The sequence below is a fragment of the Sorghum bicolor genome, chromosome 1, assembly GCF_000003195.3.
Source record: "Sorghum bicolor cultivar BTx623 chromosome 1, Sorghum_bicolor_NCBIv3, whole genome shotgun sequence".
Taxonomy (NCBI): Eukaryota; Viridiplantae; Streptophyta; class Magnoliopsida; order Poales; family Poaceae; genus Sorghum; species Sorghum bicolor.
The window spans coordinates 47,281,991-47,308,149 of NC_012870.2; the positions used below are offsets into that span (position 1 = coordinate 47,281,991).

The 26,159-nt window shown below is 42.4% G+C and overlaps 1 protein-coding gene and 1 long non-coding RNA gene across 5 annotated transcripts; both read right to left on the minus strand.

Moving 5' to 3' along the window:
* On the minus strand, positions 4,024-12,483 carry LOC8059661 (uncharacterized calcium-binding protein At1g02270). 4 transcript variants are annotated; one of them, XR_002449046.1, is made up of 12 exons: positions 12,281-12,483; positions 12,004-12,147; positions 11,801-11,899; positions 11,615-11,720; positions 10,836-11,059; positions 10,672-10,748; positions 10,470-10,584; positions 10,246-10,371; positions 9,973-10,083; positions 9,799-9,903; positions 5,297-5,380; positions 4,763-4,904 (listed from the first exon to the last, which is right to left on the minus strand). XR_002449046.1 is itself a non-coding variant. In XM_002467273.2 (11 exons), the coding sequence occupies exons 1-11, from the start codon at positions 12,281-12,283 to the stop codon at positions 4,650-4,652; spliced, it is 1,365 nt and encodes a 454-aa protein (XP_002467318.1). In that variant the 5' UTR covers positions 12,284-12,483; the 3' UTR covers positions 4,024-4,649. The 4 variants fall into 4 exon arrangements, 2 of the variants coding, with proteins under 2 accessions (XP_002467318.1, XP_021306496.1); XR_002449045.1 differs by having other exon boundaries at positions 5,297-5,386; XM_002467273.2 differs by lacking the exon at positions 5,297-5,380 and having other exon boundaries at positions 4,024-4,904.
* Positions 5,501-9,791, minus strand: LOC110431634. The gene is made up of 2 exons (XR_002449047.1): positions 9,553-9,791; positions 5,501-9,457 (listed from the first exon to the last, which is right to left on the minus strand). It is a non-coding gene; the product is annotated as an uncharacterized LOC110431634 (long non-coding RNA).

The following is a 26,159-nucleotide window of genomic DNA, read 5'->3' on the forward strand; positions in this document are numbered from 1 at the left end:
TCCATCGATCGGATGGCGCTCTCAGCTCATACATAAACCGACCAGAGAAGGAGATAAACGAGTGCCAAGATAGGGTCGCCACTGCCATTATCAGATCACGAACAGAACACCGAACGCGACCCACAGCACGTTCTAGCAATCTTTGAGCAATTTTTTAGAGGTCAAAACCACAGTCAAAACTACCACGGCCTACACCAACCTCAAGAGCTCACCTCGGTGCAACTGACTACGCAAAGGCATGAGGTTAACGTCTAAGTATTTTTGTTAGAATTTGGATGCCAAGGTAGCATTGTCATTGATCTTTTTAGACTTAACGAATTCAGGATTTCCGCAGAAACTAACATCCATTAGCTCTTTTGCCTCAATTTTTAAAAAGGTCTAAACTTTGTTATTTGAATTATCAAACATCTCATGACATAGCCCACACTTAATACTTACTGATAGAAGCAAAACTTGTTGACGCTACCTAAGTATTTTTCACAAGATAATTCGCACAAGTTAATTTTTGCGAGAACTGAACATTCTAATCATGGACTATGTTATATTTTTAGTTTACACAAATTGTTTTTCACACCGAACAAAAGTTAAACACCGGAGTTTGATTCTTTAATTTCTCTTAGGCGTAAAACAAGGTGCTAAACGAGCTTGTAACACCAGGGGTGTTACAATATCTTTTCTAGCAATAGCCAAAGCTCTCCTTGCCCATGCTCCAATGGCCGGCTACACCGAGATCGACGCCAATGAGCTTTTCTCTTCCGACAGCTCGATGGCTATTGTCGTTGCCCAACCGAAGGAGCTCGCCGTTGTTCCGCCCAAGACTCTTGCCATCGTGCCACCGAAGTAGATTGTGCCAAGTCATCCTAAATCCTTCTACACCCAAGCCACACCAACGCTTCGTCTCTCGCCGCCGCCATCGCGTCTCTCCATTGAAGGACTTCTCCACCAACAAGAGATGTCAAAGTTCCGCGAGCAAGAACTGGGGTCTAGGCTTCGGCTTGCTGGTGTCGGATGTGTGTGCCCATACCATGGGAAGAAAATTCGGTGAACCCTGGGTGCATGACATCTTTGGTGCACCCCTAAGTCTGATAGTCGACATGTGTCGCTGAACAAGATCCTACGTCCAGAGAGAGATGGCTTCTCGGCAGCACCTTGCTTCTTGTGTATGCACAGCACAGCTCGGCTGACATGGCCTCGACTCTATAGTTGCTCAGTTGACTTCGGCTCGCAGGTCTCTGGAGGAGTGCTTCCTTGCGTACACATATGGCTTGGCTGAGTTGGCTCTGCGTCTTTCTCTCCCAAGTCAGTTTAGATCTTATTTAGTTAAAGAAAATTTTTGGTTTTGGCTACTATAACATTTTCATTTGTACTTGATAATTACTATCTAATCATAAACTAACTAGACTTAAAAGATTTATCTCGCAAATTATAGACAAACTGTGTAATTAATTATTTTTTATCTATATTCACTACTCTATGCATGTGTGAAAAGATTCGATATAACGGAAAATCTTATAATTTTTTGGGAACTAAACAAGGCCTCCAAGATCAATCCGCGAGCCATCTCTGCTACCGACGAGCGTCGTCAGTTAAGGCCCTGTTTACTTCCACCCAAAACATAAAATTTTTTAAAATTCCTCGTTATATCGAATCTTTAGACACATGCATAGTGTATTAAATATATACAAAAATCTTACGTCACATGCATGCAACATTAAATATAGATAAAAAATAATTAATTGTAGAATTTATCTATAATTTATGAGACGAGTCTTTTGAGTCTAATTAATCCATGATTGAATAAAATTTGTCAAATACAAATGAAAATACTACAATATCCATTTTATAAAAAAATTGCAACTAAACAAGACCTGATGTCTCCTAGGCACAGTGGTGTTCGTCAGTTGAAAATGAGGAGCGGTGCCACATTAATTTTGGAGCCTGACTGAGATGGAGCCATATGGAGCCGAAGCCATTTCAGCTGAGCCGTCCATACGCAAGAAGGCAGTGGTGTGCAAGGTGCTCTCGAGGAGCCATCTCTCTTCGGACGTGGGATCTCATTCCGTAACACGTGTCGGCAAGCGCACAAGAGATGGCATGCACCCGGGGTTCACCCCAATTTTGTTCCATACCATGGGGACGGAGGCCGAGACGTAACGTGGCCACCAAGGGCAGAGACATCAAGATGCAAGTACCACAAGAAGCAAGCAAGGTACAAGCATGTGTGCACACATGCACTCACGGACCATGCATGCACGTATAAGCAGGGAGGCTATGCGGGCAACCAGTGCCGCCGTGATGTGGTCTATATATGTGCATGTACATAGAGGGCACTACTCGAATCCGGCTCTTACCAAGTGCTAAGTGGTTTGTCGAGTGTTTTTTATCGGACACTTGGCCGAATGCCAAATAAAAAAGGCTCGGTAAAAAAACACTCGGCAAAGAAGCTTCATTGTCGAGTGTTTTTTTTTGACACTTAGCAAAGAGCTTCTTTGCCAAGTGTTTTTCTTTTCATCTTTGGCAAAAATATATTCAAAGCATATTTTAAAGCAGTAAATAAAATCAAAAGAAAAAGTTTTCAACTATAAAGTTTATAACTCATCAAAATGTATAATATTTGTTTTGGGAATTTTTCATATGACAAAGTGAAAGTAAATTTATTCACAAATCTTATATATTTCTCTTATAGTTTCATTGTAGTTTATGAAACTTCAAGAGAAGTATATAAGAATTGTGAACAATGTTAGAAATTCCATGTCACATGAGCATATGACCAAACAACCAAAATAAACCTTGTAGACCTTGAGAAGTTATAGAATTTTGTAGTAGGTAACTTCTTCATTTGAATCCATCTGTGATGCAAAACTACGTTTGAATTTAAAAATTTAAAAAATTGAATTTTTCAAACATTTTCAGATGGAAAAACAACTAAAATAAACTTGGTAGATCTCAAAAAGTTATAAAACTTTGTAGTCACCAACTTTTTTATTTTAATCCATCTTGTCATGCAAAACTATGTTTGAATTTAAAAAAATTAAAATTTGAATTTTGTAAACGACCTCGGATGGAGAAACTTCCTAAACAAAAAGTGTAGATCTCGAAAAGTTATAAAACTTTGTATGTGACAACTTTTCAATTTGAATTCATTTAGAGCCTCAAAATAGCAATGTATACTTGGTTTAGTATAATATGTGGAGAACCGAAATGACTTATATACAAACGTGAGTGTGTAATGTAGTGGTTAGACAAGGTACTACTCGCAAACAATGCTGCAACTTGCAATTTTTTTCACTTTTTTTTTGGTTTTTTCTGTTCAAACTTTGCCGAGTGCCCGACAAAAGACACTCGGCCAAGAGCTCTTTGCCGATGGTTTTTTTTTTTTTTTTTGCTAAGTGCTCTTTGCTGAGTGTAATATGGGCTTTGTCGAAGGTGAATCTGATAGTGAGGCTATACACCCACATACAAGGAAGATGCAAGCAAGGTGACGCAAGTCTTCATCAACAACTCCAGATGATCTAGCTCCATGGCATACCACGATGATGCTGCCGAAGAAATCCAAAGCGATCCAAGCTAGACCAATCATGCAAGTGTGACTATGATAACACCATGCGATGTTCGAAACCAACAAGGCGAACAACGCAGACCGACATGATTGATATTCTAGTCTTGTTGACCAATGAGGTTCTTACGCAAATGCCACCTACACCAACACCGCAAATGCCACCTATATCTACACCAACAGCATGCACAGAGACGTGAAGCGAAGACCGACGCCGACGACGACTAACACAACTTAATCAGAGGTACTCAGTAAGCTTGACTCGCAGGAATAAATAACAAGCTTTCTGAGACCCCACGGACTAAGAAGACCACACCGCCCCTAAGTCAGATCGCCACTAGCATGCTATAGAGCACGCATTTGTAAAGGGAACCCATATTTGTATTTTTTTCATAAATATGAATAAAACTTGTGTTCCCGTCTCTTTATTTATTTTGCATACTTCGGTACACTAGCATGCCCATGCATTTATTTTCATCGTAGCAGAGTAATATTATATTTTTCCGTCCAAACAATGTATTTCACAAATATACAATGGATAGATATTACTCAACAAAGCCAAATATTTATGTTTCAAGCTTGTTCTAAGATTTGCCTAGCAAGTTAAAAAGTTATATTTACAAATGAAGAAAGCTTTAGATACATATATTTAAGAAGGCAGAAGAAGCATGCCCTTCAACGAATTGGCTAGTAGCAACAAAAGGCATGAACCCAAAAGGTTATTCACTCGCCTGTAGTTAGTACTTTGAATACCTAAACCCAAAAAGTTTGTATCGTTGTACCACAAGATATCTACGGCTGTACAGAACTTGTGTATGCATGTGATCATTGATGGCTAAAGACATCCAGGAGTGCATGGAGAGCAAGGCTTAACTGGGGGAGAATACCAGTTAGGCCATGTTTGGTTAATCCCCTCTAGAGGCGGAAGGAGGGGATCAAAGGGTATCGAGGGAGATTTTGACTTGTTAGGGATGCGTGAGATCATTGACATTAGATCAAAGGGTATCCGCTTTAATCTCTGCAATCCCCAGCAAATCTAACAAGGCTTTTGTGGGGGCATGTATGTATGCATGAGACCATTGACATTAGATAGCTAGAGTTCCCCAGGGATGCGTGGAGAGCAAGGCATTCTAGTAGGGGAGAATACCACAGTGAGGGGGGCATGATCCGAGAGACTGTAGTTTTCTGGCCACATGCCCTTCTCTACTTCTGGGGGAAAGAGAACAGCTTCCTTCACGGTGAAGCCAAAGGCTTCGTTGTTTGTCTCAAAAGCCTCCAGACTTTCACCAGTGATGTCGATTTCAGTATCATCCTCCTCTTGACTACAGCAGTTTGGGCTCCAGATGCACTGCTTTAGAATTAAGAAACACACTGTTAGATTTCCACTCTCTTGGAGAAAAATATATATGTGATTTAGTTCCTTTGTTATGCATATATAATTATGTGTTTTCCAATTTGTATGCATATGTTATAATTCCTTGAACAATTTTAATGACAGCATGGTCTCATACCTCAGATTTGAAGACTTATTAGCCACAATCTTTTTGCTAGGGCTATGCCATTTAAAGTTAAGAGAGAACGATGGTTCACTTATATACAGAAAACTCTGATCTATGGTAAAACTGATAAAGAGCAGTATAGATATAGAGTTAAAGTAAAAAACTGTATTGATGACAACGCAAAAGTAAACAATGCTTGTAGTTAGATGACTTGTCAGATGAGATTTCATCAAAATCTGACCTTTGTGAAACTTATAGGGTTTTTGGTTTGATGAGGTGGTGCATCATGAGCTCATTCCTCAAATTTGGTGGGATGACTCCATTCCTGGTACTAGTACTAGTTATAAGCTTGTGAGGTAAGAGGTGATGATGCATCAATCTATTTCATTCCATGAACCAAACAAAAAAAAGTGAGGAATGAGGAGATGATGGTCTAACTTATTCCTCAAACCAAACACACCATTAAAGATTATATCCATTGTTATGACCGGCGTACACTACAATCGGAGAAAGACCAGCAGTGGCTAAAGGGGCGCAGGCCTAGGGGGTCTTATTAGGACCATATCAGTCGTATTTCCGATAATTAGAGGGGTTATTTGCATATTCTTATGATAGGAGTATAAATACTTTGTAAGTGGACAGATTTGGAATTAAGCAGAAACATTCAATTGTTTCTGGCTTCCTGAAGGGAACCCGGAGATCAAACCCTAGCCACCCTCTCCTCCTGCACGCAGCACACGCGCGCCCCTCGCTCTCGCTGCTCACGACAGCTCCTCACCGTAGTTCTTCCACCTTCAAACCTCTCCCTCTGATCCTCCAGTCCTACAACCTACACCCTAGACGAGGCAAGAACTCCGTTCGTATCAATCTGGTATCGGCAATGACAGGTCCCCGACCCACAGCCTCCCTTACTCCACCGTCGTCGACGTCGTCCGCTACGCCGGCGGTCAGCACCGCTGCACTGTCCCCTTCGTCGACCACTCTACCCCTAATCCATGCTGCGCAGCCCTAGGGATCGCAGCCAGCCACCGGCGCACCTACCGCTGTCTTCACCCTAGAGCAGGCGGGAGCCGCAGTCATCGACATCTCGCATGCCATGGCGGAGATGCGGCACGCCATGCAGCCGCTGCTGATCGCCCACTACGCGCCACCGCCGCCCTCTTATCCGCACTCCTATGCGTCGCCGCCACAGCTCTCGTACCCGTAGTCCTTCCAGCCTCCAATGCCCCTACCCGCCGCCACCACCACCGCAGCCCTCGCTGCCAACTCCTGACCTAGCCCTACCTACGTCCGTGGCCGCCGACATGTCAGGATCATCCTGGTGGAGGATGAGCTCCTAGATGAACTCCAAGGGGCTCGGTTCTTCACCAAGCTTGACTTACGCTCGAGCTACCACCAGGTTCAGATGCACCCCGATGACGTCGCCAAGACCGCCTTCCGTACACATCAGGGGCACTACGAGTTCTTCATCATGCCGTTTGGGCTTTCCAACGCTACAACCACTTTTCAGGTGCGGATGAACGACGTCCTGCGCCCCAACTTACGCCAGGTTGTACTGGTGATTTTCGATGACATTCTTATTTACAGTTCCTCCTGGGCAGAACACCTACAGCACATGGGCCAGGGGCGGTTCTAGAGTAGTAGCATGGGGGGACAGCTGTCCCCCCAAATTTTTTTGAAAAACATTTAATATGTATACTCTTTAATAATATATACATGTATAATACATTGTTATACATAATTGCTAGTCTACTCAGCTTATATAACAACCTTAACACTATATATTCACAACTATTTTATCACCGTTTAGTGATCTAATTATGTTATGTTCATATCGATGAACTATATCATTTTCGTTCGTACCCCCATGATTAAAATCCTAGATCCGCCACTGACATGGGCGCTGTCCTCACAGCACTTCGAGTGCACCACCTCCACCTGAAGCGCTCCAAGTGTTCGTTTGGCGCCACCTCTGTGGCCTATCTCGGCCACGTCATATCGACAGATGGCGTCGCCATGGATGCGGACAAGGTGCAGGTGGTCTCTGCATGGTTGACACAGCACTCGGCGCGCGGCCTCTGCGTCTTCTTAGGGCTTGCCAGTTATTACTGGAAGTTTATCTGGGACTTCAGCCTTATTCCTGCCCTGCTGACGCGTCTCTTGCGGTGAGATACTTTCCTGTGGGACGATGAGGCGGCGGGTGCCTTCCAGGTGCTCAAGTAGGCGTTGACCACAAGGCCCGTGCTTCAGATGCCGGTTTCGACAGCGTCTTCATGGTGTATTGTGACGCCTCAATTGCTAGGTTTGGCGCAGTCCTACACCAGGGCGTTGGTCTGGTCGCCTACTTCAGCCGGTTGTTCGCTGCTCGCCGCGTATGAACGGGAGCTCATCGGCTTAGTACAGGCCGTTCGGCATTGGTGGCCATACTTGTGGAGGCGCCACTTCCTGGTTCGCCTCGACCATTACAGTCTCAAATTTTTACTTGACCAACGTTTGTCAACTGTTCCCCAGCACCAATGGATTAGCAAGCTGTTCGGCTTTGGTTTCGATGTTGAGTACCAGCCCAAGCGTCTCAACACAGTTGCAAAGCTTTGTCCTGCCGTGACAGCGGTTCTGATGACGTGCCTACGGCGGCAGCAAGCGCTGCCCTCGCCGTCTTCGGCCCTTCATTTGCCTTCCTTGATGACATCTGCCGCGCCGCGGTGCCAGACGCCCAACTACTGGCATGCTGCCTGCAGGCGGGTGACTTGGCCGCCCCCTGGCGCCTTGGGGGCGGTTTGCTCCTCCAAGGCTCTCGCATATTTGTGCCCAATCACGGCGATTTCCAGCACCAGGTCCGCCTCTTGGCCCACTCGGTTGGGCACGAGTGTGTCTAGAAGACTCTGCATCGCCTCCACGCCGACATCTACATCCCAGGCGATCGTGCATTGGTTTAGGACTAGGTGTGTTCTTGTGCCACCTTCCTGCGCAACAAGATAGAGACGCTGCAGCCTGCGAGGCTGTTGTAGTCCCTCGACGTCTCGTCCTAGGTCTGGGCGGATATCTCGATGGACTTCATCGAGGGGCTGTCGAAGGTTGGCGGCAAGTCCGTCATACTCACGGTGGTTGACAGGTTCTCCAAGTATGCGCATTTCATTGCAGTGAGCCACCCCTACACGCCACCTCAGTTGTGCGTGCTTTCTTCGACGGCATCGTTCGCCTCCACGAGTTCCCGACGTCCATCTTCACTGATCGGGACCCTATGTTCATAGGGCATGTGTGGCGCGATCTCTTCAAGCTGGTGGGTGTCACACTTCCCCTGAGCATGGCCTTCCATCCCCAAACGAATGGCCAGTCTGAGGTGGTGAACAAGGTGATCGCTATGTACTTACACTGTGTCACAGGTGACCGATCGCGCGCTTGGGTTGATTGGCTTTCCTAGGTGGAGTACTGCTACAACACGTCCTTCCACTCCATCCTCCGTGCCATGCCATTTGAGGTTGTCTATGGGCGGCCACCCCCGCCCATCCTATCGTACCGGCCGGGCACGGACAAGACCGAGACGACAGATGTTCTCCTTCGCTCCCGTGACGAGGTGCTGACAGAGGTGCGCCAGCGTCTCGTCCAGGCGCAGCAGTTGTCCAAGAAGTACTACGACGCCTCGCATCGGGAGCTGGAGTTGCAAGTGGGCGACTGGGTGTGGCTCCGGCTCCTCAATCGAACCACTCAATCCCTAGATCCCCACGCCAAAGGGAAGCTGGAGCCTCGATACGCCGTGCCTTTCTAGGTGTTGGGGCGCATCGGGTTGGCGGCCTACCGACTGGAATTTCCAGAGGGCTCCCGCCTCCATGACGTCTTCCACGTGGACCTCATGAAGCATCATCGTGGGGAGCCACCGGCCGCGCCAGGCGTCCTACCCCCCGTCCTCGATGGCCACCATCTTCCAGACTCGGAACGCGCTCTCAAGGCACAACAACTGGTGTCTGGCATGTCTTGATCAAGTGGCGTGGCTTACCGGATGATGACACCACTTGGGAGCCTCTTGATGACCTTCGTGCCTCTTACCCCGACTTCCAGCTCGAGGACGAGCTGTTTGCGCAAGCGGGGAGAGATGTTATGACCGGCATCCACTACAATAGGCGAAACGCCAGCAGTGGCTAAAGGGGCGCCGGCCTAGGGGGGTCTTAGGACCATATCAGTCATATTTCCAATAATTAGAGGGGTTATTTGCATATTCTTATGACATGAGTATAAATACTTTGTAAGTGGATAGATTTGGAATTAAGCAGAAACATTCAATTGTTTCCAGCTTCCTGAAGAGAGCCGGGAGATCAAACCCTAGCCGTCCTCTCCTCCTACACACAGCGCACGCGCGCCCCTCGCTCTCGCTGCTCACGACGGCTCCTCGCCATTGTTCTTCCACCTTCAAACCTCTCCCTCTGATCCTCCACTCCTACAACCTACGCCCTAGACGAGGCAGGAACTCTGTTCATATCATCCACACTATTGTTCTTCCACCTTCAAACCTCTCCCTCTGATCCTCCACTCCTACAACCTACGCCCTAGACGAGGCAGGAACTCTGTTCATATCATCCACACTATCAGAATAAAGGCTTAGATTCTACCAACCATGCATTCTATTGTGACATCTAATTTTTTTATGGTCGATCTGTCCTTGTTAGATCCCATTTCACGCAATTAACTCCTCTCCTAAAGAACCCCATGAAGATTCAACATGTGTCTCAAACAATCACAAGGAATTACCTGAAATTCTTTGTAGTCAATAACACCATCGCCATCACGGTCAGCTTCACTCCATAGCTTTTCAACTTCTTCTGAATTTAGTCGATCAGGATGGACCATTCCTAACTGCATTTACTTTAATATCAGCACCAGTTTTGTCGACAGTATGTGTACCAAAGGAGCTGTTGTTGATACCTGACACAGTGCCTGGTAGAAACTTGAATACGTGATGTGATCATAAAGGCTGTCTGCCTTCAGGAGTGCAAATGCATTCTCCGCAGAAAGGAATGCAACTTGGAGCAGGTACTGAAATTAACACAATTTAGATTCTTAGCTCCTGGTGATGATTAAATAAGAGGCCAGAATAATTGGATCTGTGGTTAGCAGCATGTACTTCAAGGTCAACTTCTATTTTATTATCATTATTTGCATATATCATTGACATAAACTGTTCATGACGTTGCTTACCTTGATGATACCAAAAACAGCTTCGTTCCAGCTGGTCTTCAGGGGCTTCCTGCACTTATCAGGATTCAAAAGCCATATGAAATCAACTCCACAGATATTCCCTCGATGGTTTCGGTGACTGACCCACTATGCTCAAGATGTATAAAAAGTAAAAAGTCAACAATATTTCAGTGCTCATAGTACTATTTTGAACAATCAAAATAGCAAAATATTCTTCTTGTTACCTTATGCGCATCTTCTTCGCTATCACTGTATTGATGAGCAGTGTCATATGATGAAACAAACCCTTGTGAGCGAAGGAACTTGTAAACTTGGCCACGTTTACTTCCATTCCAATCCCTGTAATAGATGTCCAAAAAAATATTAACATCATAACTCAGGTAGAATCCAAAGAAATTATAAATTACTGTGCACACTAGTACAGACCCACAAAGTATGATTGGCATTGGACCAAGTTTATGCTCTTCCTGGTAAGCCTCAATATACTGAAGGATTTTATATACCTGCCAATGACACCACTAAATTTTTAGGAATCCTACTGAAATATTGAAAATATTATGCTTAGATGTAGAAAAGAATAATGTCTCTACCTGTCTCAAGCGAACTATTGAAAGGCTGTGATCGTGAGGGAACAACAAATGTGTGTTGACAATGAGGCTCTGCTGGTGGACACAGCTGGTGCTTCGATTTTGCAAGAATGGCATTGCTGATTCCACATGCAACAGCTGAGCTACTCGATCACCGATGTCATTGAAGAGCAGTTCCCTATAATCCAAAACATTGAAGTAGTTGCTATGTACAGCAGTAAGAAGACCTGCATAGAGATTCATCTTTAGGAAGAAAAACACCAAGGTGACATGTATCCAATTCAAATCTGTCTGCACATATTCAGAACATTCAGGAAGAGAGCCTAGAACAAATACTAATTGATAATCACCACAAATGTCAACAACATAGGCATTTGGCAAAGCGCTTATCAACACTGGAAAGGGAAAACAGGTGTCACAATACAATGATAGTCATTTTGACATCATCATCAGTGGTATTCAGCACAAAGAGACCAACAACCCCAACATCAATACACTTGGATTTCGATGATGCAATCAAAAAGGACACACACAGCAGCCAAGTTGAATTCCAACCTATTCAAAAGCACACTCCCACAAAGATCACTTTTTTCACCTTCTTAATATAGCCTATGACCAGGAATTCAGGATTTCCTAGATCAATAAGTTATTTATGTTTTTATGAACCTTCAAAATACAAACAACAATTATTTGCACAAATGGACGGTGGCAGCAACAACACAGCACGATATGTTTTTCGTCATCCTTCTAGGCTCAAACTGAAATGAGTAATCAGGGCTCACCGTCTCCACGATTGTTAGTGCGCGCAAGCTTGAAGAGCATATAATTGGCATCCCCCAGACGCTTCTGGTACATGTCGACCAGTTCGTCGTTCCCCAACCAAACCTCCTGATACATGAATCATGTATACTGATGGCTCACATCCCAGACATCACCAGAGAGCCGAACAATCGATAGATTCAGCTCACCTGGAGGCAGATGATGGAGGAGTGATCAGCGAGAAGGCGGTCAATGATCTTCTCGTTGCGGCTGAACCAGTAGGCCCTGTACTGGCTCTCCCTGCAATTCTGCTCCCAATGCCAAACACCAACCGTCAAGAAATTTCCATCAAGCCAAAACTAACTAAATAGATTCCCTGCCAAAAGGGAAAGCAGAGCAAGATCCTACCCACCTCGTTGTCCATGCGCTTGTAGATCGGCGCGAGGATGTTAAACGTGGTGCAGGAAACACAGCGCTCGTCCCGGAGCTGCCGGCGGTGATGGTGGTGGCGGTCTCGCCGTCGCTTCGCCCCCGCCTCGCTCCGCTGCTTCTTCGTCTGCACCAAACACACACAGCAAAACCTCACCTCAGCAAACAAGCGGGCCGTCAATCCAAGCCCACGGCGGATGAGGCTAACCGAGCAATAAGCCACACATATCTGAACAGGGCCGCCGCCGGCGGATGCTCACCATTGCGATGATTCGTAGGGCGTGGAATCTGAGACTTGGAGGTCGTGTGGCCTCGGCTCCTCCTTGTCGATTTGGCGGCTACTAGCAGAGGAGCAGAGGAATGGGATTGATGCTTTTCCCTGGCCTCGGCATCGCCGCATCGGCATGGCTTTTATATAGACCACCGTCGAAATGGGTAAAAAGAATCTTTGCACGAGAAAATGAGTGCCGGAAAATACGCGAGCCAGAAAGGAGCATCTAAACCACGGGCCGGTCAGCTGAGCGGTCTACGCCACCCACGAGGCCCACACGTCGGCGGGAGGGTGACCGTTCGGGTCTCGTGTGGTCACCGTTGTCGCGCGGGTTTCACTATTGCCGTTTTGCTTTGAAGGTTTTTAGTTGGTTGTTCTTTGGTCCAATTCAGGTGTGTTATTTTTGTTTTCTTATTATTAGTACTGTGCGTGGCCTAATAATAGGTCTCATTCGAGCACAAGTGTCCAATGAGAAAAATTTAGACTATTTAGTCAGGGAAAACATCAGAAGAACGATGGCCTAGTTCACCCGCAATGTTATTTATTGTATTGTCCATAGCATCAAGTCAGCGAGTTAAATAAAGAGAGGAATATATTAGGGCACTCACGATGCAAGACTCTATCACAGAGTCAAAGACAATTAATTCATACTATTTATGGTATTTTGCTGATGTGGCAGTATATTTATTGAAAAAAGAGATAGAAAAAATAAGACTCCAAGTCTTATTTAGACTCTAAGTCCACATTGTTCGAAGTAATAAATAACTTTAGACTCTATGATAGAGTCTACATTTTGAGTGCCCTTAGTCATCACCGAGGTAGAGCCACTGGTAGGGTAAGCTTGGACGGCCGCCCTAGGTTCCTAAGTCCAAACAGCCCGTCCCTACCCGTGACTTGGCGTATGGCAAGAGGACACATGGCAGAAGAAACGAGGAACCAAGAGATTGAAGACAACGGCGGTGCTACTCTTCAAGACGAGGCAGACAATAGAGAGTTATGGGCCTAGCCTAGCCGCCTAAGACAAGGCCATGACCGTTTGCAACAGCCCAACAAACACTAAGTTGGCCTTAAGGGCAGGCGCCACTCCTCACTCCTACGACACGATCATGCAAACAAGATCAAACAAAAGACGATCGACGCGTGTTAATACTTCTTTGCGTTGCAATGGAAACACTAAATACCACAATAACATATATATGAGAGTGTTTTACAATGTTGATACTAACCATATTACATAAATATTCAAGAAAGGTAGATAACTAAAATATAACTCTAAATTTGATTGCGAAACTGAAACATCAAAAACACGTCAGTAAGTCATAGCTACTTGTCTCTTATTTCTTTCTTACTTCCTCTGTTATTACCTGAAATTCAAATGTATACAATACGTTAGTACCTAAGGACACAAATATAAGAATATAACAGCTCTATAAAACAGAAGACAAATACTTTGTTATGAAGTGAGAACCTCCTTGTTGACAATATTTTCATGTATTTACCATTTATTTTGTCTTCCTTTTCGTATTCTCCTTATTGATGGGTGGGATGGAAAGGATCTTAATATTTAATCTGACAGCTGACCATAGGAGAACACCGGTTTAGGCAAATACACACTAGCATTAGGGCCTTGTTTAGTTCTGAATTTTTTTTTGGTTTTTGATACTGTAACATTTTTGTTTTTATTGGCAAATATTGTCTAATCATGGACTAACTAGGCTCAAAAGATTCATCTCGTGATTTACGGATAAACTGTGTAATTAGCTTTTGTTTTCATCTATACTTAATGTTTCATGCATGTGCAGCAAGATTCGATGTGACGGAGAATCTTGAAAAGTTTTTAGTTTTTAGGGTGAACTAAACAAGGCCTAGGGATAGTTTGCCCTTGCGCCTTGTTAATTGTCATGGCAAAGCTGAATCTAATAGCAAACTGCTTCATGTTAAATTGGAACGGAAACATCTCATCATCCAAGGGGCATAATGCAATCCATGGTAAGAAGATTCGTTTTCTGGCATGATCTCCAACCATAATTTCTGCATCTATGGTATTTCTCTAGAACCCTCGAACCACCAGCCTAGTTCCATCGCAAACTCCAACCGTAGGGTCGATGTTCTTAGTAATATAATCGGGCACCCAATCTTGAGCTTTAACACATGTGGAGGGAGACCGTTGGGGGTTCAAGTATTGAGGAACTCACATGGATAGTAGTTGTTAATCCTAAATTTTGGCGAGTCAAGGGATTGCTCGTGGCCCTGCTTTGTGAAAGGAGGGACAGCCGGATAATAGGATCGACTAAAAACATGGATCGAAATAGTCGATTAGAGGGATGTTGAATCAAGGCAAGACGTGGAAGACGTGTCGGGTTTCGCCACGAAGGAAAAGTAAGAGTCCGGATTACCTTTTTTGAATAGTCGTGTAATATTAGGACACGAAACTAGGTTTTCGGGCTATAAATATTAGAAACTTGATCCTTGTAAGAATATATAAAAAAACATAATACAAACCCTTTTCAACTCCGGCCACCAACCTGAGTAGGAGTAACAGTAGATCTCGATTAGACCTTCGACAAATCAAGCTACATGGGTTGATTTTGACCTTTGGTTTGCTTGTAAGTATTGTCATGGTTCGTGTTTTGTTTATCACGGCTGCATCATCCGAACTTGTGTTAAGCTTGATTTGAACTAGTTATCGACTTAAGATTGTATTTGTAAGGCTGCATTGTTCCAATCTCTTACAAAGATTGGTATAAGTTAGTTATCAACTCTATTAAATTGGCGATTTAATAGATTCAAGAAGTTATCAGTATTGTTCAAAAGATTAATGTTTTATTTATTGTAACAATATTCTGCCCAATCAAGATTCAACTGGCCAGTTTGTGCTAAAAATCCAAATGCTTGTCATAAACCCTAGTAAACAGCGATCATTAAGCAAAATTAAGATAACTAATCTATTGATCTTGATTGTTACATGTCGTGCATTTGAGATATTTACTTTATTATGATTAATTTGTAAACTGAAACTAAATTTACTTATGATGAAGTAGATAGATCTTGTTCGTGCTTTATGGACCCTCCATCGACTAGATAGTCGATCCAGCTAAGCTTAAATGAATAGTTCACGTGCGTGAACCCGATTATGATATTAAATGAACTAATAATTCGTGTTGAATTTATTGTAGCCCGCTGGCCTTTAGACCAGGTGAGTATGAATTTGATACGTTTATGAAAGTAATTTATTAAAACCGTAGGCCTTTAGGCTAGTTTTAATATGTTATTATTTATTTAATGGATAAAAGGATAAATACATGTAAGCTATCTTTTGTACACACAGCATATCGGCTAAATAGCCGATCCAGTCGCTTTTACCTATAGATTCAATTGCTCGATTAAATCCATAAAAGTTTAATAACAAATGTCATAATGCCTTATCATTAGGAGTTGACTTTTTAGTCAATTTCCTTCAATTAACGGCTTCTTAGAGCCATACATCTTGGAACTGTCGAGCAACAACCGGCAAGTTTCATAACTTGATTTTTGTATTTCTTCCTTGTCAATTTCAGGTCAAATTGACTGGCATACTCCGGAATCGAGTCACCAAGCTCGTGCGTTGAGGCTCAGGAGGTCTAGAACTTCGGCTTCTGCATACCCTCTGAGAGCCACCGAGATTGTTGAGCAAGAAATCAATGTTTGCAGCAACACATCTTTTGCCACGCCTGATGGGACAATCAATCAACGACATGGAGAACGACAACATGCTCAACATTACTCTAGATGAGCTCCTGATTCGCTAAAATAACTGGTTAATACTCTGTGAACTAGTAACAAGAAAAGTGTCTGCTCTGTTTTAACAAAAATAGAGAGAAGAAGGTGATCTAGAAAACTCTCTTCCCAAGAGTAATCTTGGAAGGAGAACGTGACCCTAGTGTCCAAATCCAGCATAATGCTATGTATGAGATGTTCCTAAATGGCATTACTAATGCCATGAAAGAAGCTTTTAGTCTAGATATACAGAACAAAGGTCTAACATATTCTATCCCTGTTGGAAATAGACAAACATTTGTCGGGCAGACATCAGTTGATTAAGTGTCCAGAGAACCTACAGTGGGAAGTCAACGCTTTATTGGAGGTAATACTGTTCAGCAATCACTGCAACAGCGATGATAGATCACATCAATGGTCATTTGGCTACAAAAATTGCTCCTCATAGTAGAAGACTTGCCAGGGATATCAATGCTCCACCATATCAAGGAAGACTAGCACCTGGAGAAGTACCTCCTAGTTATCATTATGTTTCTGAACATTATACTTTGAATGGTTGTGAGAATCATGGATATCAGCCTAATCATCAAAGAATGCAGAATAATGGTTATCCAGAACCAAACAATCAACAAGGAGCTCAATTTTAGATATATCAGCTAATAAATTAGGTAACTGATATGGTTCAGTGACAGTTTGGTCTAAAGCCCAAGAATACGGTAGTCTCATATAGAAAACCATATCTAGAATTGTTTGATCAAGGTGTTGTTACCACCTGATATAGGCTGCCTGATTTTTGTCAAGTTCACAGGAACAAGCTCAACATCGACTATGGAACACATTAGCCAGTATTTGGCTCAGTATGGGGAGATTGCTGATGACCCTACGCTTAAAGTGAGGTTCTTTCCTCTTTCTTTCTCTTGGCTAGCCTTCTCGTGGTTTGCATCTTTGCCACATAATTCCATTGAAGGATGGGAAGATCTAAAAACCAAGTTACATCATTACTTTGATTCAGGAATCATAGAAAAAGGCATTACAGATTTAGTTGATGTGAGGCAAAGGAACAATGAGTCTGCACTTCATTATCTTCAGAGGTTTAAGATGTCAGGAATCAATGCTATACTCTAACACTTTCAGAGGCTGAATTGGTTAGCATTGTGATTCAAGGGCTAATACTAGCTATGAAAGAAAAGATTGGATTTGACTGTCCCAATTTGGATGCTTTGGCCAGAAAATTGTCCAACATGGAGGCACAATTTAGATATGCGTGTTTTGATAAGCCTTAGAAGATAGGTAATGTTGGCTATGAATCTGACTCAGGTGTCTTTGATGATATAGTTGATGATAGTGATGAAGAAGTTGAAAGTGATGAAGTAGATGCTGTTGATTAGGTTTGGAAGTATTCTGAGTATATTCCATGGGCCAAGAATAAATATATAGAAGAAGAATGAATGAAATTCAACTTTGATATCACTAAGGCTGACAAAATCTTTAACTACTTGTTGGAGAAGGGGCAGATCAAGCTGATAGGAAATCATAGGATAACTTCGGCTGAAGAACTTAAGAAGAAAAGGTATTGCAAGTATTATAACTCTAATACCCATAACACAAATGATTGCAAAGTATTCAGGGATATCATCTAGCAAGCCATCAACAAAGGAAGAATTGGGTTGGAGAAAACTAAAGGTGGTATGGGTATAGATGGTCATCCTTTCCTAGAAAATATGGTTGCTTCTTCTTTTCTAAGGGAATTTAGAGTGCTTACCTCTGACAGAGCCAAGGAAGCCAAAGCAGTGGACTCTGAAAGATAAATATCAGCTGTTGAATATAAGGTGATTAAGAAGAAGCAGGATCAACAAAATAGTCGATATGATCACCCGGAGACTTCCAAATATGGTGAAGCACGTAGGCGTCCTACTATTAGGATTTTGTTGAATAAATGGCAAAGGTAGAAAGAAAAGGACTAGATGCGTAGGGAGAAAGATTATTGGAGATACCAAGAGATGTATGAAAGAAGGAAGATCTAGGAAGAAAATGAGTATCACTGGAATTGTCCTTTCTTTCAACACTGTTGGAATGAAGGCTTAAAATTGCTGACTCTCAATAACTGTCATGAATGCAATGATCAGTATTGAGAATATCATCAACCAAGAGTCAACCATTGACCTGTACATGAAAGGTTAAGTTTTGAAGGAATGAGTCGGCGTATAAAAATGGAAAATATATGTGCTTGGCTAAAAAGGAAAATAGCTGATTAGGAAATAGATGATAAAAAGTATATTTGGTAGAAAAATCAATGGTGCCTAAGTGGACTTACAAGGAGTTAGAAAAGAAGAGTTCAACGTCTGAGGAATGGTGAATTGCATCAGAAGAGGCATAAAGTCTAGAGATCAAACAGATAGTTGATAAGGGCAAAGGTAAGGCATCAGCTAAAGTTTCTGCCAAGTTTAGAGCTAATGATGAAGACTTTGAGAAGCCTGAACATGCAACCTTTGAGAAGCCTGAAAAACATTTGTATTTAAAAGCACTATATCTCAAAGGATTCAGTGATAGAAAGCCATTAACTAAGATATTAGTCAATGGAGGTGCAGCTGTCAACCTAATGCCATATTCTACATTTAGAAAACTTGGTAAAAGGGCAAAAGATTTATGTCCAACTGATAAGAGATTGACAGATTTCAGTGGGAATATTTCAGTAACTAAAGGTGCTTTATGTGTTGAATTAACAGTTGGCATTAAGAGCTTGCTTACTACCTTCTTTGTGGTTGATGCTAAAGGCACATACATTTACTCCTAGGAAGAGATTGGATCCATGCCAATTGTGGTATTATATCCATCCAAGTTTAATTCAGTGGATTGGAGATAGTGTGGAAGTTGTCCCAGCTGATTCCTCTATTAGTATTTCTTATGCTTAGGCAGATGAATGGAATTTTGAAGGCATGGAGTGTTTTCTAGGAAGGTATACGAAGGAGACATCATCAAGGTATTTGAAGATGGTCAACAACCGATACAAGCAGTCGACTCTTAGAGTTTTAATTAGTGGATTCTTTAGTCGGCGAAGATGAAGGCAAGATGGGCAAAGGGTTTATGTTGGCTGATGAATTAGAAGCAGTAGACATAGGTGATGGTGATAAGCCTAGGCCGACATATGTGAGTGCTAAATTGGATCCTGAGTAGAAGCAAGAATTAATAGCTTTGTTGAAAGAATATAAAGATTGTTCTGCTTGGGAGTATTATGAAATGCCTGGTCTTGATAGGAAATTCATTGAGCATTGACTACCAATTAAACCTGGATATCAGCCTTTCAAGCAAGCTCCGAGAAGGATTAAACCAGAAGTTATGGTTGATGTTAAAGCAGAAATCACACGGTTATACAAAGTAAAATTTATTTGGTAGTATCGATATGCTGAATAGATTTCTAGTGTGGTTCCTGTGTATAAGAAAAATGGTAAACTAAGAGTCTATATTGACTTCAGGGATTTAAATAAAGCTACTCCTATGGACAGCTATCCAATGCCCATTGCTGATATGTTAGTTGATGCAGTAGTAGGACATAAAGTGATTAGTTTTATGGATGTTAATGCTAGATATAATCAAATATTTATGGTAGAAAGAGATATTCATAAAACTGCTTTTAGGTGTCCTAGTGCATTGGGTTTATATGAGTGGGTTGTTATGACTTTTGGACTCAAAAATGCCGATGCAACTTATCGACGAGCAATGAATTATATCTTCCATGAGTTGATCGGCAAAATTGTTGAAATCTACATAGATGATGTGGTTGTGAAATCCAAGGGGTATCAGGAGCATTTGGAAGATCTCAGGAAAACTCTTATGTGTGCTAGGAAGCATGGGTTAAGGATGAATCCACATAAGTGTGCATTTGGGGTATCAGCTACACAATTCTTGGGTTTCATGGTGCATGAAAAGGGAATTGAAGTTGGACAGAAGAGTTTTGAAGCAATTAGTAAAACAGTACCTCCAACTTCAAAAACTGAATTACAGTCTTTGATCAGCAAATTCAATTTTGTCAGAAGGTTTATATCAAATTTGTCAGCTAAGATTTTGCCATTCTCTGCATTATTGAAATTGAAGAATGATTAAGAGTTCAAGTGGGGAATGAACAACAAAAGGCATTTGAAGAAATCAATGAGTATATGAAATCTCCACCAGTTTTAGTTGCTCCTCAAAAGGGGAAGCCTTTTAAGTTGTACATAGCAGCCGGTGACCATACTATTGGATTGGCTTTAAAGCAAGAATTTGAAGGAAAAGGAGTTATTTTTTATTTGAGTAGAAGATTATTAGATCCAGATTCCAGATATTCTCCTATTTAAAAGCTGTGTTTATGCTTGTATTTTTCATACACTAAACTTTGGCATTATTTTTGTCTTCTGAGTGCACGGTGGTGTCCAAGTTTGACATGATTAAACATATGCTATTTATGCCTATCTTAAATGGGAGAATTGGTAAGTGGATTCTTGCATTATTAGAATTTGATTTGAGGTATGAATCGGCTAAAGCAGTCAAAGGTCAAGCCATAGCTAATTTCATCATTCATCATCGAGAAGGGGAAGTAATGTTGTTAGAGCTAACCCCTTAGGCTTTATTCTTATTGATGCAAAAGTGGATCTGCAAACACAAAGGGCTAATACCCGATCCGATATCCAAGACGTGCGAGTCGATTTGACATGTTAATCGACAAGGATGATTATTTGAGCACTTTGGTTCCGACAACAACGATGCGCCTAAAAGTCACGACCAAGAGGTACTCACACAGAACTCGAGGATCGTCAAGGATTGCACTAGAACAATGCAACTCGCTGAACCGGTGAGAACTCGTAAAAAGAAAATATGCAAATTGACGAAGTCGTCAAAAAGTAAGTAGATGCAAAAAGTAGGAGTAAACTTGGATTGATATTGATTGATTATTTTTACATTGTCTCTTGGCCTATATTTATACCCTGACATAAAGAATTACAGTCAAATACGACAAGGAAACTAAATCTGTTTCTAAGATAAAACAAGACTCTAACATAAGGCATACTCTAACAAATATAGAAAACAACACCTATCTACTTTCGTGTCCGCCTTAATCACGATGAAATCTTCATCGGCTCTTTCTCCATCGGTATGCCTTCTGTCGTCATAAGCTTCACCAGCAGTAGTCTTTGTATCTTTCTTCATCGACATCGGCAATGTACTGTCATAAATGCTATCAGCAATAATTTTCAGATTGACATCGGCAAACACCATCTCCGACTTTATTAATCAACACTTCCGAATTCAAGTTAAAAGACAATCCCTCTATCGATCATCACCTTTCATCGGCAACAATCTCCATCGGCTGATCCTCATCGACACCTTTCTGCTAGTATAATGCAACAACTTCCCTACTACCGATTGGTCCATTTTGACTATCTTGACACTACCAAAAGCGGTGTCAACACATGCCCCCCAATTTCGGAGTACGGGATCATTAATGCTCCAAACTTTACTCCAGATAACGATTGCCTTTATGTAATTATCTCCTTCATGACAAACTTTGTCGCCGAATCCAGTTAAATCCAGCCCTGATCCTTGTGTCTCAGTAAATATCGCACAGCCTCCAACCAACCATGTCCCTATTATGGCTATAACATAAGGGCAGCCACCCATCGGCAAGAATCTAATACCATACCATACTGTCGATCCCGGTATTAAAATATTTTGTACACCAGAATATCCTTCGAATAATGATTACTTGCCATCAAATCATCCACACAATCCCTTGATTGTCATGGGAATAGTTACCATATCCATCTGAACAACCTCGACTTTTACACACGCGATAGAGAGATAAGTCCAAAATGCCCCTGCTCTATTTAGCCTATAAATACATTTCCTTCAGATACCTCTCTTCTACCATGCCATTCCAATCTTCCAAAACCTACTCTCTCCAGCAGTGACCTTGACGAGCAACTGCACGACCTCAAGCGGCGAGAACTCCCTCCAGCGGCAACCCCAGGTCTCCAAGTTCATCTCCATCCTGCTCATAGCAATGGCGATCAACTTCAACATTCGTGCGGTCAGTCTTGTACTCATCCCCTTTATTCCAGTTCCCTTTACCCTTACAAGTTCATATACTTAGCAACTTTCTTTTCCTTTCTTCCATCCTTTTGATCTTTTAAACTTAGGAATTGAGCGACAAATTAGTTATCCCAACTAATCAACCACACATCCAATGCCTAGGTCCAATGGGCGATCCAGATCCAACCGATCTAATCAATGTAGAAACCAATAGGATCCCTTTTAGGGCTGAGAATTTTTCTTTAGATCTATGGAAAGACACCTTTCCATCCTGGCCCAAAACCACCAAGGGATGGAAAGATTGGTATCTAAGGGTCAATAGGCCGATGGAAGTGTACTGGGCAGAACGGAAACTAGATCAATGCATCAGGCTATCCATTGCCGATATGTAGAAGAATGAGTCAATGATGATAGCGACCGCTTACTTTTGGTCAAACACCACCAATACTTTCATATTTGGACACGGTCCAGCTCCCACTCTTGCCGATGTGTACATGCTCACATGCTTAGATATCTCATCTGCCGATGACCCCCTTGTTTACAACAGAAGAGCTGAGTACAAAGTGAATACTCGCAACATCGGCAGTTGGACGGGGTACATCCAAGAGTACCAAAAAACTGGAACAGTTGGTCAGAGAGAACACGCCATCTTTCTAAATATGTGGCTAGATAAATTTAATTTCTACGGCCGATCGGTAGGGCCAACTTGTGTTTATCTTGCAGCAGCTGAACTGCTAGCCAATGGATTAAGGTTCCCTCTTGGCCAATATCTCTTGAGTTCTACCTACCACCTTATTCATCAAGTATCTCAGAAGCTTTTACTTGGTGAACCCATCGGCAACCTGGGAGGACCGTGGTGGTTTGTCAATATGTGGCTGAATGCCCATATGCTCAAACGTTTGCAGTGGGACTTCTTCACTCAACAGTTCCCACGGGATATTGCCGAAAATCACGAGCTTGAGGATGAAGAATCGACAACGTGCCCACCCCTCAACTTTGGCGAGGTAATAATAGTGCTCCTAGGGACAGAGGCAAACGATGACCAAATCGGCAGGTTCTTCCAAACTTTTTACAATGGTCTCTCTCGTGAGCATCGAGCCTGGATGCCCTACATTGATGAAGAGTCCAAATTCCCTCTTCTCTTCAACCTTGCCGATGAGGCTCTGAACAAAAATGACAAACTTATGATGGCTATCATCACTCCTCGGGCAATTCCAGTGAACACATTCAGTAGTGGGAAGAACACCAACCTCACCTATGAGTTTTACAACCCATCGACAGTATCTAGACAATTGGCTTTTGGACAACTACCGATCAAGCTTTGTTATGCCGATGTAATCAAACCAAGAGAAACAATCACCAGCAGATTAGACAGGGATAAAGTGGTTTAACTTCCTCCTGATGCCGATACCATAGACATTGATCTGTCCACTGTTGGGTATTTTAAACGCAAACAGAAAAATCCGCAAGCGCACGGATACCGATGTAGCTTTCACCCGGGAGTATTCCAGAGTATCGATTTTCCACAGAGAACGTGAGTGTACTAATTAGGAATCGAGATCGCCCAAGGATAACTATATAATTATTTTTGGTGGGAAGAGAGGAAGTTTTCTGAGAGTTCTCTAGTGATCTAAGAATCAAGAATTACTTCAAAGATTATTTATATCAGGACATCAGAACACTAACCACAGAAAGAGATGAGAAGGGGGCTAGGAAGCTCCGACTACGGTCCTACAAACACCGATCCGGACGAGGTGGAATATGTCGACCGTTAGGGCTGTCACTACCCTAAGGCTACCACAATAATCCGCAGGATTGGGTGCAATTCCAGGTAATTGCAAGACTAAACACCACGTCTAATCTATTAATTACTACTCTAATGTTTCAAAGATTAGAGCACTTGATGCAAGCGGCAATCCAATAAAAAACTTGAATGTAAATAAAAGTAATTAAAGAACTCAGGAATTATGAATTAAAGAACCTGGAGAACGATGAAGAACGAACCAGATGCTGCAAAAGTATAATGTTGAGGAAGATCCGACAGATCCGGCTCCTCCACTCTCCTCTTCTCTCTCCCTATTTTCTAGATTACAACTAGAACTAACTAGAACTAGAACTAGAGGAACTAGAACTAGAACTAGATGAACTAGAACTAGATCTAGATGAACTAGAGGTAGAACTAGAGGGATCCTCTCTACTTGGATGAAGAATTGAAACCCTAGCTTTGATTCTGTAGAAGAGGTATGATCTCCAAGGGCTAGGGGACCTTGCTTATATAGTCTTTTCAGATGAATCTGGGCCGTCGGATCAAACCAACATTGATCGTGTGGTTTTCCTTAAAGTATTAGGTCGGGGGAGCATGATCCCCGAGCTTCACCCTGAATGGTCCAGGGGGGAGGGCGGGTGCCCAGTAAGGGAGGGCGGGCGCCCAGTGCCCGGCCCCGTCACGTCTCCCGTTCGCTCCCGTGGCTTCTGGAGTCTTCTAGATGATAGAAAATTGCGCGGCACGTTAATATCTCTATGTAAACCCGACGTGTGGGCCTTTCTTCCGTATTTCCTGATAACCCCCTGCAGAAATAGACAAACACCAAAACTCATGGAATTCTGTCAGATAAAACCCTAAGTCTGGGTGTTGGTTGCATATGGATCCTTTTCCATGATTAGTTGATGGTTAAATGTGAGCATTAAGGACCGTCAACAAGCTCCCCCAAGCTTAACCTTTGCTCGTCCCACAGCAAAGATGAACTCAAGAGTGTCTGCAGTGGTTTCATGCCTTAAAGATATACATGCGTTCAAACAAGATCTCATCTCTAGGTTAGGGTAACTGTTAAGATTTAAACTTACTCATATTACCTTCCACCATGGGTCTTGCAACCGTCACTTGTGTCTTGAGTAGTTAAAAGATAGAACGGTCTAGTCAAGCACCATGTCTCTTGTTCTTCGATTAACTATAGCTCTAGAGTTTTTGCAGATTTTCAAATAAAACTCAGAGATTCCTTGTATGACTCTCTCTAGTCTCTCTTTTGTGGTATTTCTGGATCCTTACCAAGGCAGTAATGGTGTATGCCTTCTCTCAAAGTATGTGGTATTTTTGGTATAAGGCATAGTGACATTGCCTTCTAGCTCACCCTACTCTAATAAGGTTTTGATATCTGGAGCTCATAGGTGGAAGACAGCTAATACATAGTTACAAGACATTTATTGCATAGTCAAACCATGGATCCAGAGAAACTAGTCAATAATTCAAATCAAGATGTGCATGTCTGGCGAATGAATGGTGTATGGTGGTGAAAATAATGGTGAAAGTCTAATTCTACTTTTGCTCTTTTAAGAGAATACATACCTTCCTTGCTCTTTTGAAACTTTTGGGGATAATGAGATGCTTTGTATTTTCTTTTTCTTACCTCTCAGGTGGGTATCTTGTACCTCTAATTCTACTATCGGACACTTGTCCATTTTTACCTCTTGTCTCACTTTTTCTTTTCTTTCGAGGTTCCGGGCACTTGCCCCTTTTTATTTCCTCGTATCTTTTTTTTTCTTTTTTTAGCACTCATCTCATGAGATAATATAGCAAGTGGTAGTAACAAGATAACTTGAGCATTTATTTTACAAGAGAAAACAGAAATATTTTTGGCTATTCTCTCCCTGATTAGGAGTAGAATATTTTTGGGTGGTTCTGGAGATGGAAATAGATGGATATATGTGGATGCGTACTTCCGGAGTAGAAGCAGCATGTATGAGTGAACGTGCAAGTCAATCTTGATTTTAACCACGTGACAAGCTCCTAAGGGTCTACACAGCTTGACCACACTCAATGCTCATAAGCAGTAAAGTAAATGTATGGTTTATAGTCTAACAAGCATGTATATATGACTGTGGTAGGATTTTAAACTCTCATCATACAGGAACTCATCATGCAACATTTTAAAGATTTTCAAAGATAAATAGCAGCTCAACCTTCCCATATCATATCCGTTAACGACTTAGACTTTAGATCAAGTACTCTCCCCACAAGTTCAGGTTTAGAGCAAATTTTAATTAATATCAGT